Source organism: Lates calcarifer, linkage group LG5 (assembly GCF_001640805.2).
Source record: "Lates calcarifer isolate ASB-BC8 linkage group LG5, TLL_Latcal_v3, whole genome shotgun sequence".
In the NCBI taxonomy this organism is placed as follows: Eukaryota; Metazoa; Chordata; class Actinopteri; family Centropomidae; genus Lates; species Lates calcarifer.
The window spans coordinates 9,744,862-9,768,607 of NC_066837.1; the positions used below are offsets into that span (position 1 = coordinate 9,744,862).

The following is a 23,746-nucleotide window of genomic DNA, read 5'->3' on the forward strand; positions in this document are numbered from 1 at the left end:
TGTGTGGTGAGAAAACTGGCTCGGTTGGACTGGTGGAAGAGAAAAAAAGCCACACACCCCTGATAACTCACCTTTTAAACCTAGTTATTAATTCAGTTATTATTAAAACTAATATAACTGACTGCAGAGGCAATTATGTAATATGAGAGAGTAGATACATTCATAAAGTCTTGCAGTTACAACTGGCCCTTTGAGGTCAACCACAATGCTGATGTTGCCTTAGTTTAATTAACACCCCTGCTCTAGACCCTGACTCCCACCAGGACACCAACAGTCAGGCCATAGTCAAAGCCCCTTAGATCACTTTTTATTCCCTCTATTCTGATGTTTGATATGAACATTAACTGCAGCTCCTGACCTGTATCTGCAGGATTTTAGACACTGCTCTGCTGCCACAGATTGCTGATTGGATAATTGCATGAATAAGTAGGTGCACAGGTGTAATAAAGTGCTTGGCGAATATGAATCTATATCAGACAGATATACTGTAGTTGACCACATGATGGGGCCAATGAGCAAGTTTACCTGACGTCTTCTTTCTCCAACATGTTAACTTCTCATGAGGAGGAGGTTCACATTATTTGTTTTGCTGTACTTGTGGGGTCTGACAGCTTTGTGGAAATCAAAATGTTGGTTTACACTGCTGTTTGAGGGTTAAGACTTAGTTTCTGGGTTCTGGGTAGAATTAGGTTTTGGTTAGGCTTTTAGGCATTCAGTAGTCATGGCTAAGCTAAGGGGCTAGGGAATGTGCTTTAATGTTAGGTCCCCAAAAAGATATGTGTACAAGATTGTGTGTGTTAAGGTGGGTGGGAGGGTGGGTATGACTTGAGCTCCATTTATAGACATACTGTACACAGAAAGAGAGAGAGAGAGTCGATGTGACTGCACATGTGCCAGTGAATACAGCTGCCACACAGAGAGAGGATATCTCACTTTAAATCTGCAAAGGAAAGAAGGATTTAAGGATTTAAGTCTAAAGAATCAAACTTTCTCCTGTTGAGACACAGAGGCAACAGTGAAGAGATCATCAACGACTTGTAAAGTAAGTGACTTCAGACATGTTGTGTGTTAATGATTGCTTCATAAAGACAAAAATGAAGGTTTTTCATCCCATGATTTAATCCTGTTGGGAGGATTCTTAGGATTGGAGAAGAACTGTTTGGGAAAACTTTATACAACATTTCTGTGTGAGAGAAAATAACACGTGGTGATGGAGGTGACACAAGTGTTAAGTCTAGTAAAGACTAAAACTTGTAGAGGGTATGAAGCTTTTCCCTGTTACTGAATGATGTAACAGTGGGGATGACAACTTATGCCTCATTCACATTGTACTGTTCATGTCAGCATATGATTTGTAACTCGGTATCTACCACTCGGTGAAAAGAACTACAAGAGTTGTCAACAAACTGCCGGCAGAGCAGCTGCAAATGCATATGATATCAGTTCATGTATTTTGAACACATTGCATTGTATTTTGTGTCAAAGCAATGAAAAGTGATCCATGGTTAAGTTTTCATTGGCTGCTGTTGTGCTGACTGTGTGAAAAGTCTTGAAAAAGTGAAGTTAGTATTTCAGAAATGTGAGTAAGCAACTGTATAAAATAAATACAAACTGTAATGGCATTTTTATTCCAAATGGGGTCTAGCCTATTGATTAAATGAGTAGTTGATTTAATTTGAAACTACACACAAAATGAAGAGCAAAGCTGTAAGATGTAAATAAGTTATGTTCATTATGTTCAGAATCATATCTGATTTGGTACACGTGTAGATTTGTGTGTTATGTCATGCTGAATGTTAATTAATTAAACCAGTAACACCTCATTCTCATGTCAGGTTTTAGGGAGAGTTATGCAGTGCTGTGCTTTGATTTTGAAGCAACTACAGGAAGTATAGGAACTGTAGTTTTACAGCGAGGGATTTCATTACACAGAGAGAGAGAGAGAGAGAGAGAGCTGTGCTATTTCCTTGGTCAGCAGGGCTCCCAGTGTGCAAACACGTGCACAGGTTGAGTCACTGCTGCACACACACTGAGAGAGAGAGAGGAGAGAGAGAGAGACTCACTCACCACATAAGTTTTAAGTTCAGTAGTTTAAATATTTACACACTCATGGCTGAGAAGAACACTGAGAGCACTGATTCGTAGTTCAACCTGTGTGTTTCAGTGAGTGTGAATGTGTGCGTCGGTGGGTGCACGTGGGTTAGATCAGAGCATGACACCTGATAGCTCCATCTGCAGCTGAAGATCTTGTGAGGTCAAGCTTCCCCCTCTTTGGTCTCATCTTCCCGTCCCCTCACTGATACCTCCAACACTTCCTTTCAGGTTTCATGACAGCTCACAAGCTGACATCACATGGAGTGTAACTCCACCCATTTTACCATAGTATTTTACTAATGCAACAGTGATGATGTTTAATGCTGAAAAATCACTCACACTTTACATTCAGTGTTTCTCACCAAAATTAGTTGTGTATATCATGAGGCTGTGTTGAAAGCATTGCCTTATTCATAAACACTTAAAATAATCTCTAGGACATAGAGTAAACACACATTTTGCTATTCTTTATTCTTTTGTTTTTTGTGTGTATGTGGATTTACTGGAGTAGCAGATAGTGCTGGTCAATAAGGCAGTATATGCCATAATAACAAGACAGCTATCCTGTAATATCATATGAGCAATCTTCTTGTCCTCTGCCTTTTCCTGGTCAATAGTTGTGCTTCTTGGTGGTTTACCACCACCAGCTGTAGTAGTAGTAGAGAAGAAGCCTCCTCTTTGATAGATATGGCCAGTTGTTGAGATAAATACCAGTTTCATTTATTATTACATTGGGACATGCAGACATAGCTTGCCTAGAAAATTCCCAGGTTTCCAGCAGCAGTAGCTTTGTCTTATTACTTAATTTTATAGCCCTGTTTATTGAAATTTTGTGAAATACGAATGCATGTTAAGCTCTGTGCAAGAGATCTGAAAAAGATGTTGTTGCACCTATATGTTATGTGAATAAAACTAATGTGGCTCCCAGGTAGAAAACAGGGCAAAGTAATGAGTTGTTATACTTAATGGTTCCTAGTTGCCTGTTGTTTGGTGGACTAATGTTTTCCTCTTATTACTCCTGTTCCTGTGCGTCTCCAGCTGTCATGGCTCCCAGCTTGGCCCAGGCTTACAGGAGGAGGTGGTGGATGGCCGTCACTGCCATCATAGAGAACCTGCTCTTCTCTGCTGTTCTGTTGGGCTGGGGCTCACTACTCATCATGCTGAAGAATGAAGGCTTCTATTCCCACCTTTGTATTGGTAAGACCGCTGTCCAACCACTTCTTCTGGTCCTAGTGTGGTGATAATCCACGGTTGGATGTGTCAAATACTTTCCTCTCTTGGATAGGTTCAGAACTGCTGCAGTTTCACTAAATTGTGATTGCACATCTGGCCATACTGCACATGTAATAAAGTCAGTGCTACACACAGGATGCTTGAATGTCGTGGTGTTTGTTGTATAGCTGTTTTTCCGGTTCTTTGAGGAGACCATGAGTGAAGTGGATTTTTTGAAGTCATTCAAGGACTGATCTCTCTCAGGAACATGACAACCATTCATCAAAAATGGACAATTAACATTAATATTGCTCGTTTTAGATATGAATGTAATGCAAAAAAAATTATCTTGGATGTGGCTCTGTGCCCTGTGTTAGAGCACAGGGCACTATTACATGAAAAGTGACACTGCACAAGAGCCTGAAAATCGTCCTTACAAGGCAAAGGGCTCAGTAGCCTTCCACCACCTTGTGCCACCCTTTTAGGCACGCCCCTGATGACAAGGAGGGTGGAAGCTTGTCAGATGTCTTTGTCAGCTGGTTAACAGTAGAGGTCAGATGTGGGACAGGATGTTTTTGCCAGTATACTTTAAAGGGACAGCTCACTCAACTTACTTATAATATATTTACCTTTAGTGGTGAGCAGAATAGTTTTGGATTAATGTGCTAAAGTTTTGATACCTCTGACGCTCTCTACTCTCACCTACTCTAACGCTGTAATGCTGCAGCCATCCAGTTACTGAATATTTCCTTCACTCACAGCTACAATCTGTTGTGTTCGAGGTATGGCTATTAAATAAGGAGACTAATGCTGTAATACAATTTTATTGAACATAAACATTTTTCAATGTCTTTCTCCCCTTCTGCATCAGCACACCGCTGTATTTGGGTCTCCCACTGATCTTTGGACAGTTGTCTCAGAACCTCTGTTGTTCTTTTCTTAACTTCTGACACAAACTCAAAACGTGTTCCTTTGAGCACAGATTTGATCTTAGGAAAAAGGAAAAAGTCACATGGTGCTAGATCAGGTGAAGGAGGTTGATCAAGCACTGTGATTTGTTTTTGGGCCCAAAACTGCTTAACCAAGAGCACAGTGTGAGCTGGCACACAGACGTTTCAGGACAACTTTGGCACACACTTTATTCATGTCCAAATTTTCATGCAAAATTTGCCGAACTGTCTCCTTATCAATGGAGACCACTTCTGTTATCAGTTTTATACTGAGTTGTCAATCATTTCAAACAATTTGTTCAATTTGTGTTTAAAAGTGCAGTCTCGTTATTTAATAGCCATACCTCGTATGTGGTTGATTAGAAACAGATAAAATTAACTTCCAACAAATCACAGCCCAAAAAAACAAAACTGTGTGTTACTGTCACCTGTTGCATTAACCTCTTACTTCGTACACTGACTGAAAGATCCTACCCTGTGAGTAGTATATTTTGTTATTTTGGGTCATACATTGTGATGTCTAGTCTTCTCAGTGCAGTGAGGACGTGTTCTGGCAGCCTAAGCATCTTTATTTAAAACAGTTTACCTTCTCCTGACTTGTTTTTCTGTGCCCCTTTTCAGAGAATGAGACTGTCAGCACCAACGTCACTTCTTCAAAGAGTGATGATTGGCTGAGTTGTGTGGAGCAGGAAGAGATGTTGAATCTTGGCTTCACAATTGGCTCGTTCCTCTTGAGCGCAGCCACTTTACCCCTGGGAATCTTGATGGATAAATACGGGCCACGCCCACTAAGGCTCATTGGCAGGTATGGCGGACTAATCTGTATATGCCCGTTTTCAATATACTACATGCAAATAACAGTGATATACACTCCATATGTGCTCTGTCTCTGTATGTATTTCAGTGCATGTTTTGCAGCCTCCTGCGCAATGATAGCAGCTGCTGCGTACAACCCTGAAGGTCAGACAGCACATCAGTACACCAAACCTTAAATCAGCATAGGCTTGTTTCAGTCCAGTCCTACTACTGTAAAAGCCCAATAGACCCACAGAGATACTTTACTAAAGGTCTTTTTTTATACTTTTATATCAAGTGGTCAGATGATGCAACTCGCTATAAATACATCTCCAGTTTAACCAAAGTTACTTGAAGCAAAAAGTCATATGTTACACTTAATACCTGAACTGTCTGAGAGCCGCACTGTAGAAAGACAGTCATGATTTACCTTTAAAGTTTCATGATAGCTCATGGTGTTCTTCATTTGTTCCATCAGTGTTGTCTGTCCTCATCTTCCTTGCTGTCTCCTTCAACGGCTTTGGAGGAATCTGTCTGACCTTCACTTCACTCACAGTATGATTCCCACTCACACACGTACACACACTGTATTTGCAAATAAACTGAGAGGGGTCAAAAATATCCTATCTTCCTATTCTCATAAGGTTCCTCACATAAATAAAAACATACACCACAAAATTCCTGTTTGTGGCATTAGCCAGGGATATGTTTCTCTGTTATATCACTGAGGACCTTGATCACATTATTCCACATTTCTGATTGCAGTCCTTTGTATATGCCACTAATATTGGCAGATCTGTAGGTCATTGGTCCGATGATTGTGTTGGTGCAGCCAAAAACCCACATGTAAAAATGTGGTGTTAGTGGGCATGTTCTCATGATGGAGTCCCCAGTTTCAGTCGTGTCACAGTTCAGGTTATTTGTGCCAAATTTCCTCCCTCAGTCACCTCAGACTTTGGCATCGACAGTCTGACCCTGGGGGACAAATTTGAGGTGTAAAAATATCAAATGACAAGCATGACGTGCATTTTTTGGTCTTGGAGACTGCACCTCTTCTACTGTGAAGACTAACTCACTGACTCAGTTAGCCTATTGCTCGCAGCTGGTGAATACACATAACTGTGTACCAATCCATTAGTTCGCAACAGTAACAGTCTCAGAGCTTTTTGATCGCACCTTGTAGTGAAGCATTTAGCAGCTAAAAAGATTTCTTTTGTCTTTGGAATTTGTGAGGCCAAAGTAGAGCTGAAAGGAGAGTAAATATTGCTCTCAAACACCAGTGTTCAGTGTTTGCTAGATGTATGTATTTAAAAAAAACTTTTGCAAACAAGTTCACTATAACAGCAAGGTGATATGTAGATGTTGTGTTTAAAGGCAATTGCAAGTGACAAAAAAATCAATAAATAGAGCTTACCAACATAACCTCTTTTGACGAGTTTACCTGTTTTTAGAAACCTGTACATTCACTTTCAGTCTTGTTTGACACTGTATAATTCAAGAGAGAGAATGAGATGGTTAGTATCTCATTATCTAACCAGGCCATCTCTTGCACTTTAGACAGAGAGTCTGTCACTAGTTCAGGGGAAACTAACCAATCTGGATGTGATTGAGTAGCTGTCAGCTATAGAGAGGAAACATGGGGGCAGAGACACAGGACAAAGGTCCCTGCTGTCTGGACTTCCTGACCTGCCCTAGACATCACAGTGATACACTGCATAGACTGCTAATTCACCAGAGTGTCCCATATCCCCACTTTTCTTTCTGTCATACTCAAAGTAAGCCTTCGATGTGACACCACAGGGGTGTGGCCAGAAGTGTGACATGGTTGAGGGTTTCTACAGAGAAGCAGAGCAGTGTTTTCTGACACCTCTTCAACTTACTGTGGATTTACCCTTTGGGTCCAACCGATATACCTACAACCAGAAGGTTTAGTATTTGTGTTCCAAAACACATTGTGTATCTGGTTGTGACTGCTTTGTGAGTTATGCACCTGTGATTCGTCCATCTGAGTGTGTGTATTTTGGAAAGCAGCACATGGTGTTCCACTTGTTCTAAATTCTGCTGCAGCCTCTGAGCCAATCCAAAACCTGAGTGGTCAACACACCCTCCACAGCCCTGTCCTCTTGTCAGCCACATCTCTCTCTTCCTCCCACTTCCTGACATAGGCCATGTACTAGACTTGACATTGTCATTTTGGCCTTACTGCTGTCATTCCTGGTCTGCTGTGTGTGTGTGTGTGTGTGTGTGTGTGTGTGTGTGTGTGTGTGTGTGTGTGTGTATGTGTGTATATGTGTCTGTGTTTGTGTGTGTTGTGGTTATCTTGTTGATAAAACTACCTGATGTAAATGGTGTATATTCCCAACTAACCTTACTAGCTGCCAACACTTGTTTGTGCTGTGTCAACTTTGATAAGGCAGTTTGTACAATAATAAACTGAATGACCGGAGCCATCAGTGGTATTTTAGTCTTCCTACAATACGTCTACAAAACTTTTATGCTTATAATCTCCTTATTTCCACTGATCTAGTCAGGGGTCAGTACTGTCCTCAATTTTTTTTTAACAAGAACAAGAGACTGCATTCTTGTGACACCATGATGCTGTGGTGACCCTCTTAGTTCAGAATGGTAATAGTGTGAATTAGCCCTAAACAAAGTACAAAGGCTAATGGGAACGTCATTACTTTTGAAAAATGTAATTTTCAATCTAATGATAGCAGGTCAGGTGATCACATTTTTGTGTTTCCTTTCTACCATATTTTATGCATGTACTACAGTAGATGTCAAAATATTCACTGGCCTGCTGGTGGTGCCAGAGGGGAAAAAATGGATAGGACACATTAGTTTAATACACCGTTGACTATGTGCGAGTGCAGTATTTTGGGGAGCTGACTGGTACCTTTTGTACATTGAAGGTTTTTAACGTATTTGGTTTGTGTCTCAAACTGCATGTGCAAGTGCACGAGGTAGAAAGAAAGAATGATAAGAGGCAGGCTTTGGGAACTGAAGGCATGAACAGATGGAACAGCTAATGGAAAGAGAGGTGGAGAGCCATGGAAAAGAGGGGAGGGCAGATAAGAATGGAAAAACAGAGGTGGAAGCAAAACTACAACAAGATGGAAACATGACTGATACAGTCGAGTCAGGATAAAGGAAGGGTACAGTAGCATGACTTTAGCTGGGAAGCTGGGAGGTGTTGGTTTGGGTTGTTGGCTCATTCACCCTGGGTGCCCCTGACAGGTTCATCTGACTGTGCTGTTACTATTGCTACTACAATACAACTAATATTATTGTTATTACCACAGGCAAAATGTCTTATTGAAGTCAGTTCATGTTAAGTTTAAGAGCCCATTTATGACCACAGAATAGATTAGGTCCATTATAACAGTGTAATCAATCAGAATGTTTGTGGTTCCTTAAAGGCTAATATTGGCTGAATGAAACATACACAGACAGACTGGGCAGATAAACAGACAACCCAATAGGAAGACGAGCCAGATGTGAGTCAGATGATTTTTTTTTTTTTTTTTCTTGAGGCAATGTTTGACAAACAGACTGGGTAAATGGAGTTTTGATCACTTATTTCACTCTGAGTATAGACTCAATGGTAGAGAGCAATCATGTAAATACATCCACACCATCAACTGAAAGGAAGTTCAGGGTGATGTCTCCTACTTGTTTGTTAAAGCAATATGATTTAGAACAACCACCTTTGTATAGATGTATTAAAGCTATTTTTGTCCAGAGATTTCAGATTTAAAAAAATACGATAGCATAGCAACATAGCCATTGGGCTCATCTGTAATATTAACCCAGGAGGTCAAAAAGTACTTCATATGAACCTGGTTCCATTCAAGGAAAGATGTTGTTTTTTTTTAATCAGCTGAATGTAGAATACGTCAGAGTTCAGCCTTTGAGTTAACACAGGGAGAAAAATACACAAGCAGTGTACACAACATCCCCTTCAAAATAAATGTTTGTGTTTTTGATGTGGCCTTAGTTCATGCTGTCATGAAAGATACTGCGGGTGATATTCTAGGATAGAAATGAATAGTCTGACATGAGCAGTAAGTTTAAACCAAGCCTGTGGTGTGAACAGAGCCACGTGTAGTAAGCTGTGTGACTGACAGTGCTCCAGCTGCAGCTATAGTTAGAGTGAGTCTGTGGACAGCGCACACAAAACTTACCATCTGCATGGCCAGGGAATGTTCACATGCACACACCCCCACATACATGCCAGTTGGGTGACAATCGCACAGAAACTGTGTGCTGTGTGCTCTGTGTGTGTGTGTGTGAAAGAGAGAGAGCGCGTGTGTGTTTGAGGGTTAAGACTTTCTTGAAGTTTCAGGATTAGGGGTAGAATTAGGTTTAGGTTAGGGTTAGGCATTCAGTTCAGTTGTGATGGTTAAGGTTGCAGACAGGTAAACAGGTATGTGTGTGTGTGTGTGTGTGTGTGTGTGTGTGTGTGTGTGTGTGTGTGCGCGCTAGTCAGCTCTCCTTCCACCCCCCAGTTGAAAAGTTTGTATATCAGTAGCACCGCCTGCTGGTTAAGGTCTTAAAGTACATTATATGAATCAAATGTCATGTACATTAGTTTATTCATAGCAGCTATTTATTTTAGACTGTTTTACCTTGTATATATGTTATGCTTCATATTGTATGTATGTAAATTGACAAAAAAAAACATAGCTGAGCCAAAACATAGCTGATTAACACATTTACCTTAAGTGTTCACAAGGTGCAAGAGCTTATTTTCTCACATTTACTGCTTACTCATAAAGATGGTAGCGTGGTTCATGTATTCTTTTGATATGATACAAGTTTTCTTAACCTTTATTCTTCCTCTCTTTCATTTAGCTGCCAAACATGTTTGGGAATGTGCGATCGACCATCCTTTCCCTGATGATTGGCTCCTATGCCTCCTCGGCCGTCACCTTCCCTGGTGTCAAGGTGCTCTCTCCTTCCCTCTCTCCCCCTCTCTGTCGCACACACATAAACACACTCACATACATACACATCCATATGTGCATGAATCTACTTGAAATGCGAGCATATTTGAAAAGAAAAAACATAGATTAACTTTCCATATAACACAATTCATCACAAGAAATTCTCATTAAGGATAGTTTTCATTAACTTGCAGTTTGTCAATATTGAATATAAAACATATTTTGCCAGATTTGTTTATTACATTATACCACATTCAGTGGCATAATTACAAAAGAGCCATTTCTGGAGCAAATACATGTGATTGCTGAGGGCTGCTTGATAAACTGTAAGAGAAGCAACTGAAGCACTGTGGACAGCAGAAAGAGTGCAAGAATCATTGTAAGAATATTAAAAAAGAGAAAGAGGGGGAAGCATTAAAGACCCCCTTTTAAAAACCAAAAGAAAGAAAGGGAAGAAAACTGGAAAAGGTGGAGAGTGAAGGGAAGAGGGAAAGGAAGAGGTAAGAAGGAAAGAACAAAGTAAGAAGTGTGCAAGGGTAAATGGAAGGGAGAAACAGAAGAAAAGAAGGGAAAGGATTTCAGTGATGACATTTAAGCAGCAGTTCAAGTTAAATATTATAATGATGCAATGAGGTCAATGTTGTAACACGTTGGTTTACATTTTCATCCCTGTCTATCTATATCTCTCTTTCCTAACCTGCCCTCCTCCCAACCAAACCTTCCTCTTCCTCTCCCTGTCTTACCACTCCAGTTGATTTATGACCTTGGTGTGCCGTTCCACACCATCATGTGGACTTGGTCTAGTATGGCCTGCATGGTCTTCCTCAACTGCTTCCTAAACTGGCCCTGCTGAATCCTTCCCTGCGCCTGAAGACGTCAGATACACGTCAGTACACTGTACATCCTCAGTCACATTAGAGTACGCATGAGAAAAAAAAACAAACACAATCAAACATCAGTCACTTTAGTCGCTAAATGCTGTACTTTGTTTACCAGCTAGTGTCTAGCTTTGTCTCTCTGCTGGGTGTTAGTGTGCAGTAGGTTTGGTAGGGCTCAGTGAGAGTGGTAAGACTGAATGAAAACGTTTGCTGTAAACCAAAGCAATATGCTGAAAGATGCTAAAATGTTCATAGAGCTAATGGGAACTCAAGAGTTCAGGATAATTTTCTGAAGATTTTCTTAAGGAGTTTTCATTTGAGCCGTCATTGATATATAAATACTGATTAGTGCAGCTTCAAAAGCCACAGTATTGAATATTGAAGTTTTAAAAACCCCACTGATGAATGCCCCCTCTTTTCCTCTTCCCCACTAAGAATCCTCGGTCGACTGATAACCCAGGGTTCAGGTAATCTTACCAGAAAATATAATTCTGAACCCCTCTCCATGTTTTAACACTCAATGACTTTTTAAAGCTTGTTCAGTAAAGTAATTAAAAAGTTTAAAGGGTTTTTAGATGGTGACGAATGTAGATAATTATTGCTCTTCCCACAGTATCACTATCTGGTATGTTCTGGGATTATTTTAAACATTTTACTGTACATTAAATCTCTTCTTTTGGCAGTAAAAAGGTGAAGCTAAGTGGGGTTGTGACAGAGGACAAGATGACTGGAGACAGGTACATCACTCATGTGACAGTCATGGAAGACACAATGGGAGGCAGGATGCAAGAGCCCGAGCAGACAGACTCCAAAAACACAGCTCAGGGTAAGGAATTATTATTAACATTACATTGTTGTTGTGTTGACATTTATAGCCTACGTTTGTATGAAACAACAAATAGAGAGATTTCTACCAGATTTGGCAATTTTCTTGATAAGAGTAACAGTGTGATCTCCCATGTAGAGATGAAGACTTGTTGCATAGAAGGAATTCTTGTTCTGAAGATTTTGAATGTTTATTCCAACAATCCCCATGGCCTTGTGTCCATTAGTTGATCCTCTGAACTGACATTTGACCTTTGAGTTTCTCGTACCTCCTTCACCGTGTTACTGGTTGATCTAGAGTTGAAAGAGAGTCTCCTCTATGTCTGTCTCTTATCACTGGATGATGGGGAAGCTGGACTGAAGGGGGTGCAGATCGTACTTTTTTGTGACCTTTCTTTTACCCCAACGCGGTCAACTTACCTCTACCCTACTACAGCTGCCTCAGGGTCTTTATGCAGGTTTCTGTCCAGTGTTATCCTCTGTTGAACCTGACAGCGCAACATCACTGTAGGTTGTAGTATTCTCTAGTCTAATAGCTCAGTGACTTTTGTCCCCTTAGGTGCTTTTTGTACCAGTCATGGACCTCTTTGCTCTAGAAAGACATTTTTAGTGTATAACTTGTTTTTCAAATATGCATAATTTTGTTTAGAATGCTCTCATATTAGGGCACCACCTCTAAAGAGGCCCTGTGATACAGATATTTGATATAAATATCAACAAGTGTATTATTGCAGTGAATCCAATCAGTCTAATATCTGAAGCAGTAACTTCTGCTCTGAGGGATCAAGTCCTCTATTGCGAGGACTTGGTCTAAATATTCATGATTTTATTAACTACTCTCCACTAACATGGAATAAATGATAAAAACAAAGATGTAAAGAGGATATGACTGTATGATAATAATCCAGCGATGTCTATGAATGAGATTTACAGATTAAGTTCATTTATTTTGGCATCAACCCAGTCATGAGCAGGTGATGACTGCTGCACCAGCCTCTCTCAGCATTGCTGGAGGTTGGAGGCTGTCCAGTGACACTCAGTGGAGCTCTTGGTTACATGTTCTTTGGCAGACCAGCAACCTGCATCTTTGTCACGAGGGTTGATTATGGAATAAGACCACTTATTACTGTATTGAACTTTGGCTCAATAACTTGAGGGAAAAATTTAATGTTGGCTAAACGACACAAAAATCTTCACTGCGAAAATGTGCTAATAATAAAAAGTATGTTCAGGTACATGGCTAAAGAAAGAACGAAAGACGCAAAAACGACAGGAACAAAGTGCATGGTGAATGGCTGAAAGCTCATAGCAAAGTGCAGCCAACAGCAACAAACTCAGGGACTGTACTGTTTTATCCCTGGGAAATGATGTCACATTTGAAGGCATGATAACACTGTCTCTGCCAATCAGGACTCATTCCCCTCCCTCTGTTTGTCTCAGTCAGAACAAAAAGTGATTATCTTATTAGACTCTAAATGACTTAATTTAGAAATTGCATATTTGCTTTACACCTTAATCAGACACATTACACAAGACAAGATATGGCACTTGATATTGGCTTTACTAACACAATACAGAACATAACACTACACAATGACACATGGGATGCTAATGTGCCTTTAATGGCAAGAACCAAAACATCAACAGTACCACAGACACACATACATACACACACATTTAAACACCACAGTGAAAATATCAACATACTGTAACTGCAAACCAGTGCTTTTCTTTTTTCTTTTTTTTTCTTTTTCAAATTTTTTCTTTCGGTACAGTGTGAAACTCCCTGAGGCATCAACTGAAACTGTCACTCATCATGTGTGCCATGCTTTTATTAGACTCATCCATCTGTCTCATGTTGTGTGAGAGTGTTCAAAGTGGTTCCTAGTTCAGCTGGTGGTGAAAAACTATACAATGATTTCAGATATATATTCAGTAAAAATTAAGATACAGATGAAGTGGTTATCATCATTAAACTCTTGCTTGGTGATAAAGTAACACCATCTCCTGGTTTTGTAGGGTTAGGGGGCACTGTATATGAAAAATGAAAATGAATAATAAAAGAGAAACTGTGCAAACTGTTTTTTACAGTGCATTCTGGAAAATTTTCCATGGAACTGAACTTCCAATGAACTGTAACAGTTTGCCTGAATTGCCTGAGTCTCTGGAAACTGTGTGACTCCCCAAGTATTTCACAACCTGAACTAAATCTGGTTTCACATACTATCTCTTTCTTCTACTCTCTTTCCTTCTTCAGGTTCAGTGCCACTCTGTCACTCTGTATGCTCTCCCATCCTCCTGTGGAGTCTCATCACCATGGCAATGACCCAGCTGAGGCTGATCTTCTTCATGGGTGCCATGAACAAGATGCTGGAGTTTCTGGTCATCCACGGCGACCCCAACCGTAATAATGAAAACTTACATGATTTCTTTTTCCCCAAAAATCTAAGTTACACTTTGTTTTCGGTGAACAAAGCAATATCAGAGAGCACTGGTATCAACACTGTCAGGCTTCCTCTGTCATGCATGAAGAAAATTATAGGTGAAGCATGTGAAATCATTTTATTGACAAAAGCTGGGCTGACTGGATTAGTTTTAAACCATCTGTGGGGATCCCTGACCTACAGATTTCTCTTTTTCAGCCTCAGAAGAGCTGCAGAAGGAGGCTGAGGAACAAGGTAAGAGTCAAGGTGCTCCGTCTGCAGGCTTTTTACATATGACTACCACCTCAGGAGTCCTGGCTACTAGATAGATCGATCTTTATTGTCATTGCATGCGATACAACGGAATTCTGTTGGAGTAATCTTCTCAAAATAGGAGCATAAAAGAAAAAAGGATAAATAAGATTACAATATATATACACACATGCTCACACCAGTACATCGCTCACATACCAGTCATTCTGTGCTCTCAATAACACTGCCATAGCAATAATCATGTAGCAGCAGGAAAATGAATCTGTCATCTGTCTCCTTCCCTCCATTCGTTTCTACTGACTTCACTCTATCTCTGCATGTCCTCCCCAGTTGGTTTCTACTCATCTATCTTCGGTACAATGCAGCTGCTGTGTCTACTGACTTGTCCTTTAATCGGCTACATCATGGACTGGAGAATGAAGGAGTGTGAAGAGGAAAATGCAAACACACAAACAGAGAAGAGGTATTAAGAGGGTTCATTGGCATCTCTTTAGGTTTAGGCTGTAATGAAACATTGAAAGAGTCATTGGTTGCTGCCTATACCGGCCCTGAAAAGAGCCAATCCTTGACGACACTGTAATTGATGAGGGGCGAAATCCAGTCTTTGTGACAACAGCAGAGTTCCATCTCGGACTCTGTAACATCCACACCTCGTCCTTAGCGGGTACAGCTCTTTGACATTTGACATTTGTCCTCTTCAGCCAATCAGATCCCCCAAAGAGAGACAGAAAGATCCAGAAACTGACTAATGCCATGAGAGCTTTCATCTTCACCAACCTCCTATTGGTCACCTTTGGAATAATTTCCTTGATTGACAACCTGCCCCTACAGGTTAGAAAAATACTGTACAGGAAAACAACGTCTCCATGTATGTGAATACAGTATGAAAACCAATGCACCTGGTTTTACAACCCACACAAATAAAGAAAGAAACACATAGTAACACATTTCACAATCATTTGTAAATCTGTCTTATCTGTTGTGTCTTTCTTTTGTCAGGTGGTATCATTTGTTCTGCATACTATAGTGAGGGGATTTATCCACTCCTGCTGTGGAGGCCTCTATGCTGCTGTGTGAGTAGTACCACTGAAAAGCTGCACAAAAAAATTATATTACTAAGGGACATAATAAGAATCATCACCTGACCCTGTACTTCCTCTCAGCTCCACCAAGCTTTTTGGTGTCTTTCAGCTCATTGTTTTGGTTTTACAGCCTGCAACTTTACTGTTTTGCTCTGATATGATGTGTTAATAGACAACTGCTCACTAACACGTTAGCAAATACAACTTCAAAGATAATAGTATGTCAGTGTCATATTTACAGCTAACTAGTAATGACTTCATGCTCTTTCCACACACTGTGCAGCACACATTTGGGTCTAGTCAGAAGTGGATATATCAGTCATCAACACATACATTTTAATACTTGTGTTGCTGGGCTGCAACATACCTCTTGATCATCCTGTTATGCTGGGTTTTATACATATATATACATATTTTACTGTGAACTAAGACACAGACTCTCTCCCATCCCACTCTAGGTATCCAGCCAACCACTTTGGGACACTAACAGGCCTGCAGTCAATGATCAGCGCTGCCTTTGCCCTGCTCCAACAGCCACTGTTCATGCTGATGGTGGGACCCCTCCGTGGAGATCCTTACTGGGTAGAAAGCACACACACACACACACACAATCAAAGATAAGTCAAGAGTATGCAAATACATACAGCACATGCACTGACATGTCTCTCCTTACAACAGATCAATGTGGGTCTTCTCATCTTCTCCCTGACTGGCTTCCTGTTGCCGAGCTATCTCTTCTATCATCGTAGAAACCTGATCAAGGCAAAAGAGGCTCGTAATAGGCTGGCAGCCAGCCAAGACAAAGAGAATGCTCCTCTAAGCCAATCAGCTAGTGAAACCACAAAGACCCAAGCCAATGGTCACACAGCTAATGGATACACACCAAATGGGCATACTGTTTAAGATTACTGACAGGAATGACAGGAATTTAGATTACTTTTTGTAATTATTATTCAGTACTTTATGAATATAGAATTGAAGTTACATTTGTAACCCTAATGTTAGGCTCCTACTTTAGAAAATAGTCTTAGACTTTTCACTAGACTCCATCATGTGGTCATTTAAAAATGTAATTCAAAGGTGGATCAGTGGTTAGAACTGTGGCTTCACAACACGAAGGCTTTGGGTTTGAATCTCAGCTCTTTTCCTTCCTGTGTGGAGTTTACATGCTGTTTCCCTGTTCATGGGATGTTTTTCAAGCCAATTAGAGCCAATTAAACAAGCATACTACTGTATATACTGTTATTTCGCCATAGCAAGACAATTTAGACATGTTGACAATTACAGAAAAATAATTTGATACCCCAGCACCCTGAAGCCACTGATACAGTCTGCTTAAGTGACTTACAAGCTAGGCTTAAAAAGAATTTACAACTACACCCACTCTGTGCTTCCATATTTGACATACCAAATATATATGGCGATATACTCTATATGTGATCATTTCACCATGTAGTTTCTACTGTCATAGTACTGTAACTCTTAGAGTTCTCATTGGGAATGTGAAAATGACAAGATTTGGTTTGAAGGGAATCAGTATATCATTTAGCAGCTAAAAAACCAGATATTTCCATCAGGAGTTAACCCAGAAACCAGACCAATCAGCAAGCTCATGTTTATTTGCTCTTGTAGGTCAGGCCAATCAGGCTAATCAGGAGTTGGTAGAGACCAAAAACAGAAAAAAAGAGTGTTTGCCTTATTCATCAGGGAGGGGGAGGAATTACTCCTGATGAATGATATTGTAACTCCTGCATGTGCAAATCCAGAATTTAAAAATATGTCAATTTGTATGTCAAGGTTTAAGCTCTAAATTGGTGCCTAAGATTTCAAACCACTCAGTGTAATTTGACACAGTCACTTAAACTGTCAGCTTGTGGTGTTTTCATGTACTGGAGAATATCAGCTGCTACAAGTGAAAACTAGGCAGGCATAAAGTCCATCATGTGGTGTTTCTGTGGCCTGCAAAATAAAGAAAATGAAGTAAAGTTTTATGCATCTTTACATGGTATGAAACAGAAATCCTGAAATTAGTTTTTTCTACATCTGCTGCCTTAACCTCCATTCAATTCAGAAAATAAAGCAAATGCTTACTGAGGGAGGAAGATTTTGCAAAATTTCTCAACTTTTTGAAACTACCAGCTTGTTTCTCTCTCGTTTTATCGTGCCACAACAACACCTCTTTAGCTTTCTCTCAAACAGGCAGGACATTAGACAGCCTCACGATTTTGCAGACCAAAGTACAGTAAGATTAAAGAGAGGCTACGGAGGCAATCTGCAAGCAGAAGTAAATGCATCTTGTCCCATTTCACACTGACATGAATGGGAGGCAAATTTTGGTCTGACTGCGCCATTAGGAGGACCAAAATGAGGAGGAGTTGATGTCACAGGAAGTAACCACAGGTTTAAATGACAGAGAATCAGAAAGGATTTTGGTGTAGGTGCTGGTCTTATAAATTGATTTAGATACCACTGTAATGTAATTTTCTAGTCCTTAGTCCAGCAGATGACTGCAACAACAGTTCCTCCTCCTCTCCTCTCCTAAAAGGTTTATTAGACTGTGCAGGATCAGACTTGTTTGAAGCAAAAACTAAAATTCAAGAAGCACCTGAATGTAGCAAAGTCATCAAGATATGATTAATATTTTTTATTTTAAACTGTGTTTTGTTGTGAATGCCTGCATGCTGAGAGCACAACAGGGCTTATAGGAATATCTGTAAATAGACAGCTTGTACAGTGTCAATAGAAAACTGTGACAATAGTTTTAAAAAAAAAAAATGAAGATTACATAATGAAATGTAAAATAGCTGAAATGTGTTTGCTTGTGTGACATAGTTTGACCCCTGTGAAGTGCAATCTGCTGATGTTTCAGTGTTTTCATTTAAATACATAATGTTCATAAATCATGTTTTTTGTGATATGAACCTGCTCATTTGATAGCTGCTTATAGACAGATACACAGACAGCATACACAGCAGGGACACATTAAAATATAATCCAGGATAGAAAACCTGGCCACACACATTATTGTCATCAGGAAATTGGACGTAATAGGTTTCAGAAATGTAGTATTTACTGTAGCTACATTGGATTTCATTGGATCCACCCTCTGTGTTTTGTGCCATCATTAAGGCCTGCTGGCTACAGCAGATCCAACTCTCACACTGTTCATCATCACTTATTTTGATGATGCAGAGGGTGCTAAAGTTTTGTCAAAAAAACGTGACAAATTTTTAATTAAACCTAAGAGGCAACAGATATTTATTATCTTGAAAAACAGAATAAACAGATGACTGATATATAAAAGTAACTGTTCACTGTAAATACCTTTTGCCTTTACAAGGAAAACATATTTTGTGTTATTTGGTTTTTGACTTGATTTGCAATGGTGCTTTGATTTGTTGCAGAGATATGTAAAAAATTAAAAATTATTAGAAATATTAAATTGTGTTTCTGCTCTTGTTATATTTCACATTTTAAAACACAGAAATTTGCCCAGACAACCCAAACATATTCTACTTATTTGGAAGCTGCTCATCATAATGCAAAGTTATCAAGTCCATCTCCAGCTTGGCCGGGCGACCAGTTCTAGAAAGAGTCCTAGTTGTTATACAATTTTTCCATGTAAAAATTATGGAGGCCACAGTTTTCTGTAGCCTTCCCCAGATCTGCACCTCAACACAATCCTGTTTCTTTGACCTCTGGATGTTGCTCCACACAGGATCTTTGGAGCTCTGCCAGAGGGCTGGGCTCTTGGTCACCTCTGTTGTCAAGGCCCCACTCAGTTTTGGCAGGCAGCCAGCTCTAAGAAGAGTCCTGGTTGTTCCAGGCTTCTTCCATTTAAGAATTATGGAGGTAGCTATGCTCTTGGGAATCTTTAACACAGACAAAATATTTTTGTAGCTTTTCCCTGATCTGTGCTTCGACACAGTCCTGTCTCTGAGCTCTGCAGACAGTTCCTTCTGACTCATGGCTTGGTTCTTGCTCTGACAAGCATTGTCAGCTGTGAGACCTCGTATACAGACAGATGTGTGCTTTTCATGACCTATCAACAGATTTTACCACAGATAGACTCAAATCAAGGTGTAGAAAAATCTTGATCTAGATGATCAAGAGAAATGGGAGTGTTGTAGGAAAGGGTCTGAATATTTATATCAATGTGATATTTCAATTTTCCTTGTTTAAATTTGCAAACATTTCCATAATCCTGTTTTAACTTGTCATTATGTGGTATTAAGTGTAGACTGATGAACAAAAAAAAAAAACTTTTTTTTTATTTTAGCATGAAGCTGCAACATAACAAAATGTGAAAAAAAGTGAAGGGGTCTGAATACTTTCTGAATGCACTGTACACTGGCTAAGCAGCTATTTAGATAACAGACAACAGTATGTACAGAGTTCCAAAAGGTTTGAATTCATTGCCCACACTTTTCAATTTATATATCAGTGACATATGTGAAAAGTCAAAGATATTGCAGTTTGTGTTGTTTGCAGATGACAGGAAATAAATCAAAAGCTTTAGCAGAAAGCATTGAAAATGATATGGTCAAACTTACAACAAATTCTGATGAAAAAAAGTTATCCTTCAACTATAGATGGAATTCATATTTAGTGTCTGAATTTAAATTATTTGGTATGATAATGAATGACAAATCTCATATAAAAATAAAGGTGTCTAAGAATATTATTGTTTCAAAGAAAGCAAAGTTGGGTAGGTTACAAGGCAATGAGAATTCTGTACTGCTCATTTTGCCATATTTTGCCATACTTTAGTAACTCATGTAAGCATTGGCTGTTAAGTAACTGCATTAGACACACTGTCTATAGATTTATTTTTTATTTTTATGTTTTGAGTAAGGGGCAGGTCTCTCCTTGCTGCTGTGATTATGAATTGCTTTTTTTCCTGTCTCTTGGAGTTGTGAAATGAAAATGAAATAAAAGACCCTAGAGAACTACATGTATGTGCAGACCAATAACTCTGTATGGACAGGTGAGTATTGTAATACAATAGATATGAGGAGATGCAAAATATCCTTTCAGGCTTTTCTGCACACACTGAAAAACAGTTGTCTTTGTTCAACCCCCTATGGGAAATAGGTCATCACAACAAAATGTTTTTCTCAATGCTGTGATGCCCCTTTAGTTCAACGGCTTAATGGACTCTCATGCCAACTGCCAAGGGGCTAACACACACACACACACACACAACACACACACACACACACAGAAACACATGCAATCTCCAAAATAATACCAAATCTGAAATCCTGCCACCAGGAAATCATACATGGAATTGTGGATTGTGGCTCACACTGTGTGTGTGTGTGTGTGTGTGTGTGTGTGTGTTGATGAGGAGCTTGGTTGTGTGGGCTTATCCTCATAGTCCCTGCTGTCATTTTAATCTCCCCATTGTGATTGTATAGCCTGTGTGTGTGTGTGTGTGTGTGTGTGTAAGTCCAAGCGCACTTTACTGTAAGTGCCTTGGTGCCCACATAATGAGGATAAACAGCCACATACGCACGCGCCCAACACACACACACACACACACACACACACACACACACAAACATACGTTACTGTGTCAGTGTGTCACATGAGAGGATTAAAACCTCATGTCAAAGACAGCTTACGTGCCAACCATGCTTAGCGACAATAAAATATATTACCAAGGTTTATTATCTATTGCAACTCTCTCTGTACTGGGGGGTTAATTTAATCACGATTTAGTGCAATCATTACGTGCACTGTTGGGTGGGGATCATGGCTGAAGAACCAATAAGAATACGCATGCGGCTTGATTGACACCCTTGTCGTCCAATCAGTGCTATTTATATTCACGACAATTTTGCTGTTGGACTCTGGCATCAGAGTTTAGTAGTACTGACAAATATGTCGGCCTCTGGTGATCACTAGGCCACCAATATTTATGGATATGTGAGAGGAGCACATAATTCTCATGGGATTATATATAAATATACAAATTTCTTCTTCTTAACTTCCGTACAGGTGGAGCGGCCTGCAGACGGATGCTAGCTATTTAAAGATGTTAAAAACCAAGCAGCTTCCACCCCAAGCTAACATTTAGTTAAGCTAGCTGCCTGTAGTAAAATAACGCCAGACGTATCGGTGCCTGGCTAGCTAGCCAACCATTTAACTGTAAATTAGCCTGGCGCTGGGAAAGCTAACCTACAGAGCAAGACACGTACAGGCGCTTGCTGCCACCGCTGAATGACTCTCACTTGGAAAATAATGGATGTAACGAGTTATCTTTGTGGATTCTAGTCCGAGGAGGAAACAGCACGACTGAGACTGGTACAGCCCATTCACCGTGTTTGGACCCTGAGTAATTGTGAAACCCCTCGCAGGTGAGATGAATTGTTAGCCTGCTGCCAGCTAGGGCTAACCAATGTAGACCTGAGTAGCTTAAAGCTGGCTAATGGTAATGTTACATGGGAAGGAAGCTCATACAGTAACGTTATGCTGAGCATTACCAATGCCACTATTTAACATTGTCGGCTAAACCATGGACCGTTTTGCTTTGGTGTAATGCTTAGATGTAACACATTTTCCTTTCTAAATTGTTAGTTCACAATAGCGAGGATGAAGCTTTTGAACGTTAGAATTCCCATTAGCGTGCGTGCTACTGTGACTCAGTAACGTTGATTATTTCCACCCTAACGTGCTTTCATTTCATCATTATGGACTCGGTGTAGTCGGCATTCTAAGAAAAGCTAACCGACGTTAACGTACGAATTTAAATTGTGGCATGTTTTTGCTCCCCGTCCCAGGTACGTACTGCTACTATCGTCCCCACTAGCTGTGAGTCCCCACCCCGGTTTCAGTGTGACCCACTGTTCAATGTGGACTGCATATCGCTTACTTGTATGTACAGGACGTTAACCGAAATGTATCAGGAGACTGCTGATTTCCTTATCGGTTATCAAACACAGAAACCACTGCACGAATATCGTCTGTGTGCACACCGATTTAAAGAATGAACTCCACACAGATCAAGAAAGGGGCTTAATTTATATGTTAAAACTTGTCCATTTGCTTATCACTATAATCACAGGATATTGTTAGTTTTTCTGTGCAGTTTGGTGCGACCGTGTATCCCTGTTAAAAAAGAATGGCACGTCTTTGCGAGGCTGAATCGTGTCCACTGACTTGTCAAACCAAGCGTTGGGCCGTCAGACTGAATCAACTAGGGTTTGCATGTCACCTGGTTCAGCTGTATCTGTCAAGCATCCTCTGCCTACATTTAAGACGTTAGTAAGCTATTCCATTAAAACAAAATTTCAACCGAAATTTTCAGTAAATTGGCAATCCCAAATTGGAGACGCGTGGTCATGAAATTGGGTTGTTGGTAGCTAAAAGACATCGTTTTGTGGGTTTGGTGCATATACCGAGGATCTAACTGCCGCTGCTGTGACTGCAGCGGGCCATACACGCCCAGTATTCATGCGTATAGGTGCTGGCAATGCTGTAGGCTCCTTTACATGTAAGGAGGTGCCACTGTGTCTGGTGATTTTCTAGCATTTGCAGAAATGGAGGTTAGAGATTCTGCCTGATGGGAGTAAGGATGCACGGTATTGATCAGATAACATGGAAATGACTTATGGTTGAATGAGAAAATGACTATTTCGTATCTTAATTAAGAGCACCTATTAAGATAAACCATCCCATACTATCTGTGGGTCCTCCGTGTGTTAGGCAGTGATTTATTGAATGGTATCCTCTCATAAATGCAATCCCAGATGTATCCCTTATTGTACAGGAGTGTATATTCAATATTTGGCATCACGCTACTTGGAAGCACTAGGTCCATTTACAAACCAAATGTTAGTCTTGACATGGCATAATGTGGCCCACCACCATGTGGCCAAGTTTAGGCAAATATTGAATAACGAACAAGAAGCAATATTTTATAGTCCTGCATGTTTGCATGGCAAGTTGCATGTGTGTGCTATCAGACTTTTCAAATCCTCTCCACACCTGAACATTGGGCATGAGTTTGTTTAAGCCAATTCAGAGAGTATATTTTCTTTGAAATTGTTACTCTGAAGACTGGTTTGAAAAGACTTAAATACACTGGATTCATGCTGATGAATGGGGCAGCAGTAATTGATAAAAGTGTAGGAAGACTGGTCCATCCATCATGCATAACCTGAACAGGTGCACTTGTCTACTTATTGATTGCAGGGTTGAAATCTTGAGTTCAGCTTTAACCTGGTAACTTGAGCAACTTGTTTGGATTCATGGAAATGCCTT

At 40.1% G+C, this 23,746-nt stretch overlaps 2 protein-coding genes across 4 annotated transcripts in view; both read left to right on the plus strand.

Moving 5' to 3' along the window:
• The first annotated feature begins 847 nt into the window (after positions 1-847).
• slc43a1b (solute carrier family 43 member 1b) lies at positions 848-16,792 on the plus strand. Its single transcript, XM_018684432.2, is given in 16 exon segments — positions 848-1,042; positions 3,133-3,291; positions 4,878-5,061; positions 5,161-5,216; positions 5,530-5,606; positions 9,906-9,998; positions 10,749-10,841; positions 10,843-10,883; positions 11,559-11,701; positions 13,958-14,104; positions 14,343-14,378; positions 14,727-14,859; positions 15,098-15,227; positions 15,396-15,469; positions 15,937-16,060; positions 16,157-16,792. Coding segments are annotated over 15 exon segments (1,710 nt in total). The 5' UTR covers positions 848-1,042; positions 3,133-3,137; the 3' UTR covers positions 16,382-16,792.
• A 4,547-nt stretch (positions 16,793-21,339) lies between these two features.
• The window catches only part of zdhhc5a (zinc finger DHHC-type palmitoyltransferase 5a), a 77,621-nt gene continuing 75,214 nt past the window's right edge, over positions 21,340-23,746 (plus strand). For all 3 annotated transcript variants that reach the window (XR_007813228.1, XR_007813229.1, XM_051070560.1), the window contains exon 1: positions 21,340-21,840. The gene's annotated coding sequence lies outside the window, so the exon portion shown is untranslated. The remainder of the gene's footprint in view (positions 21,841-23,746) is intronic.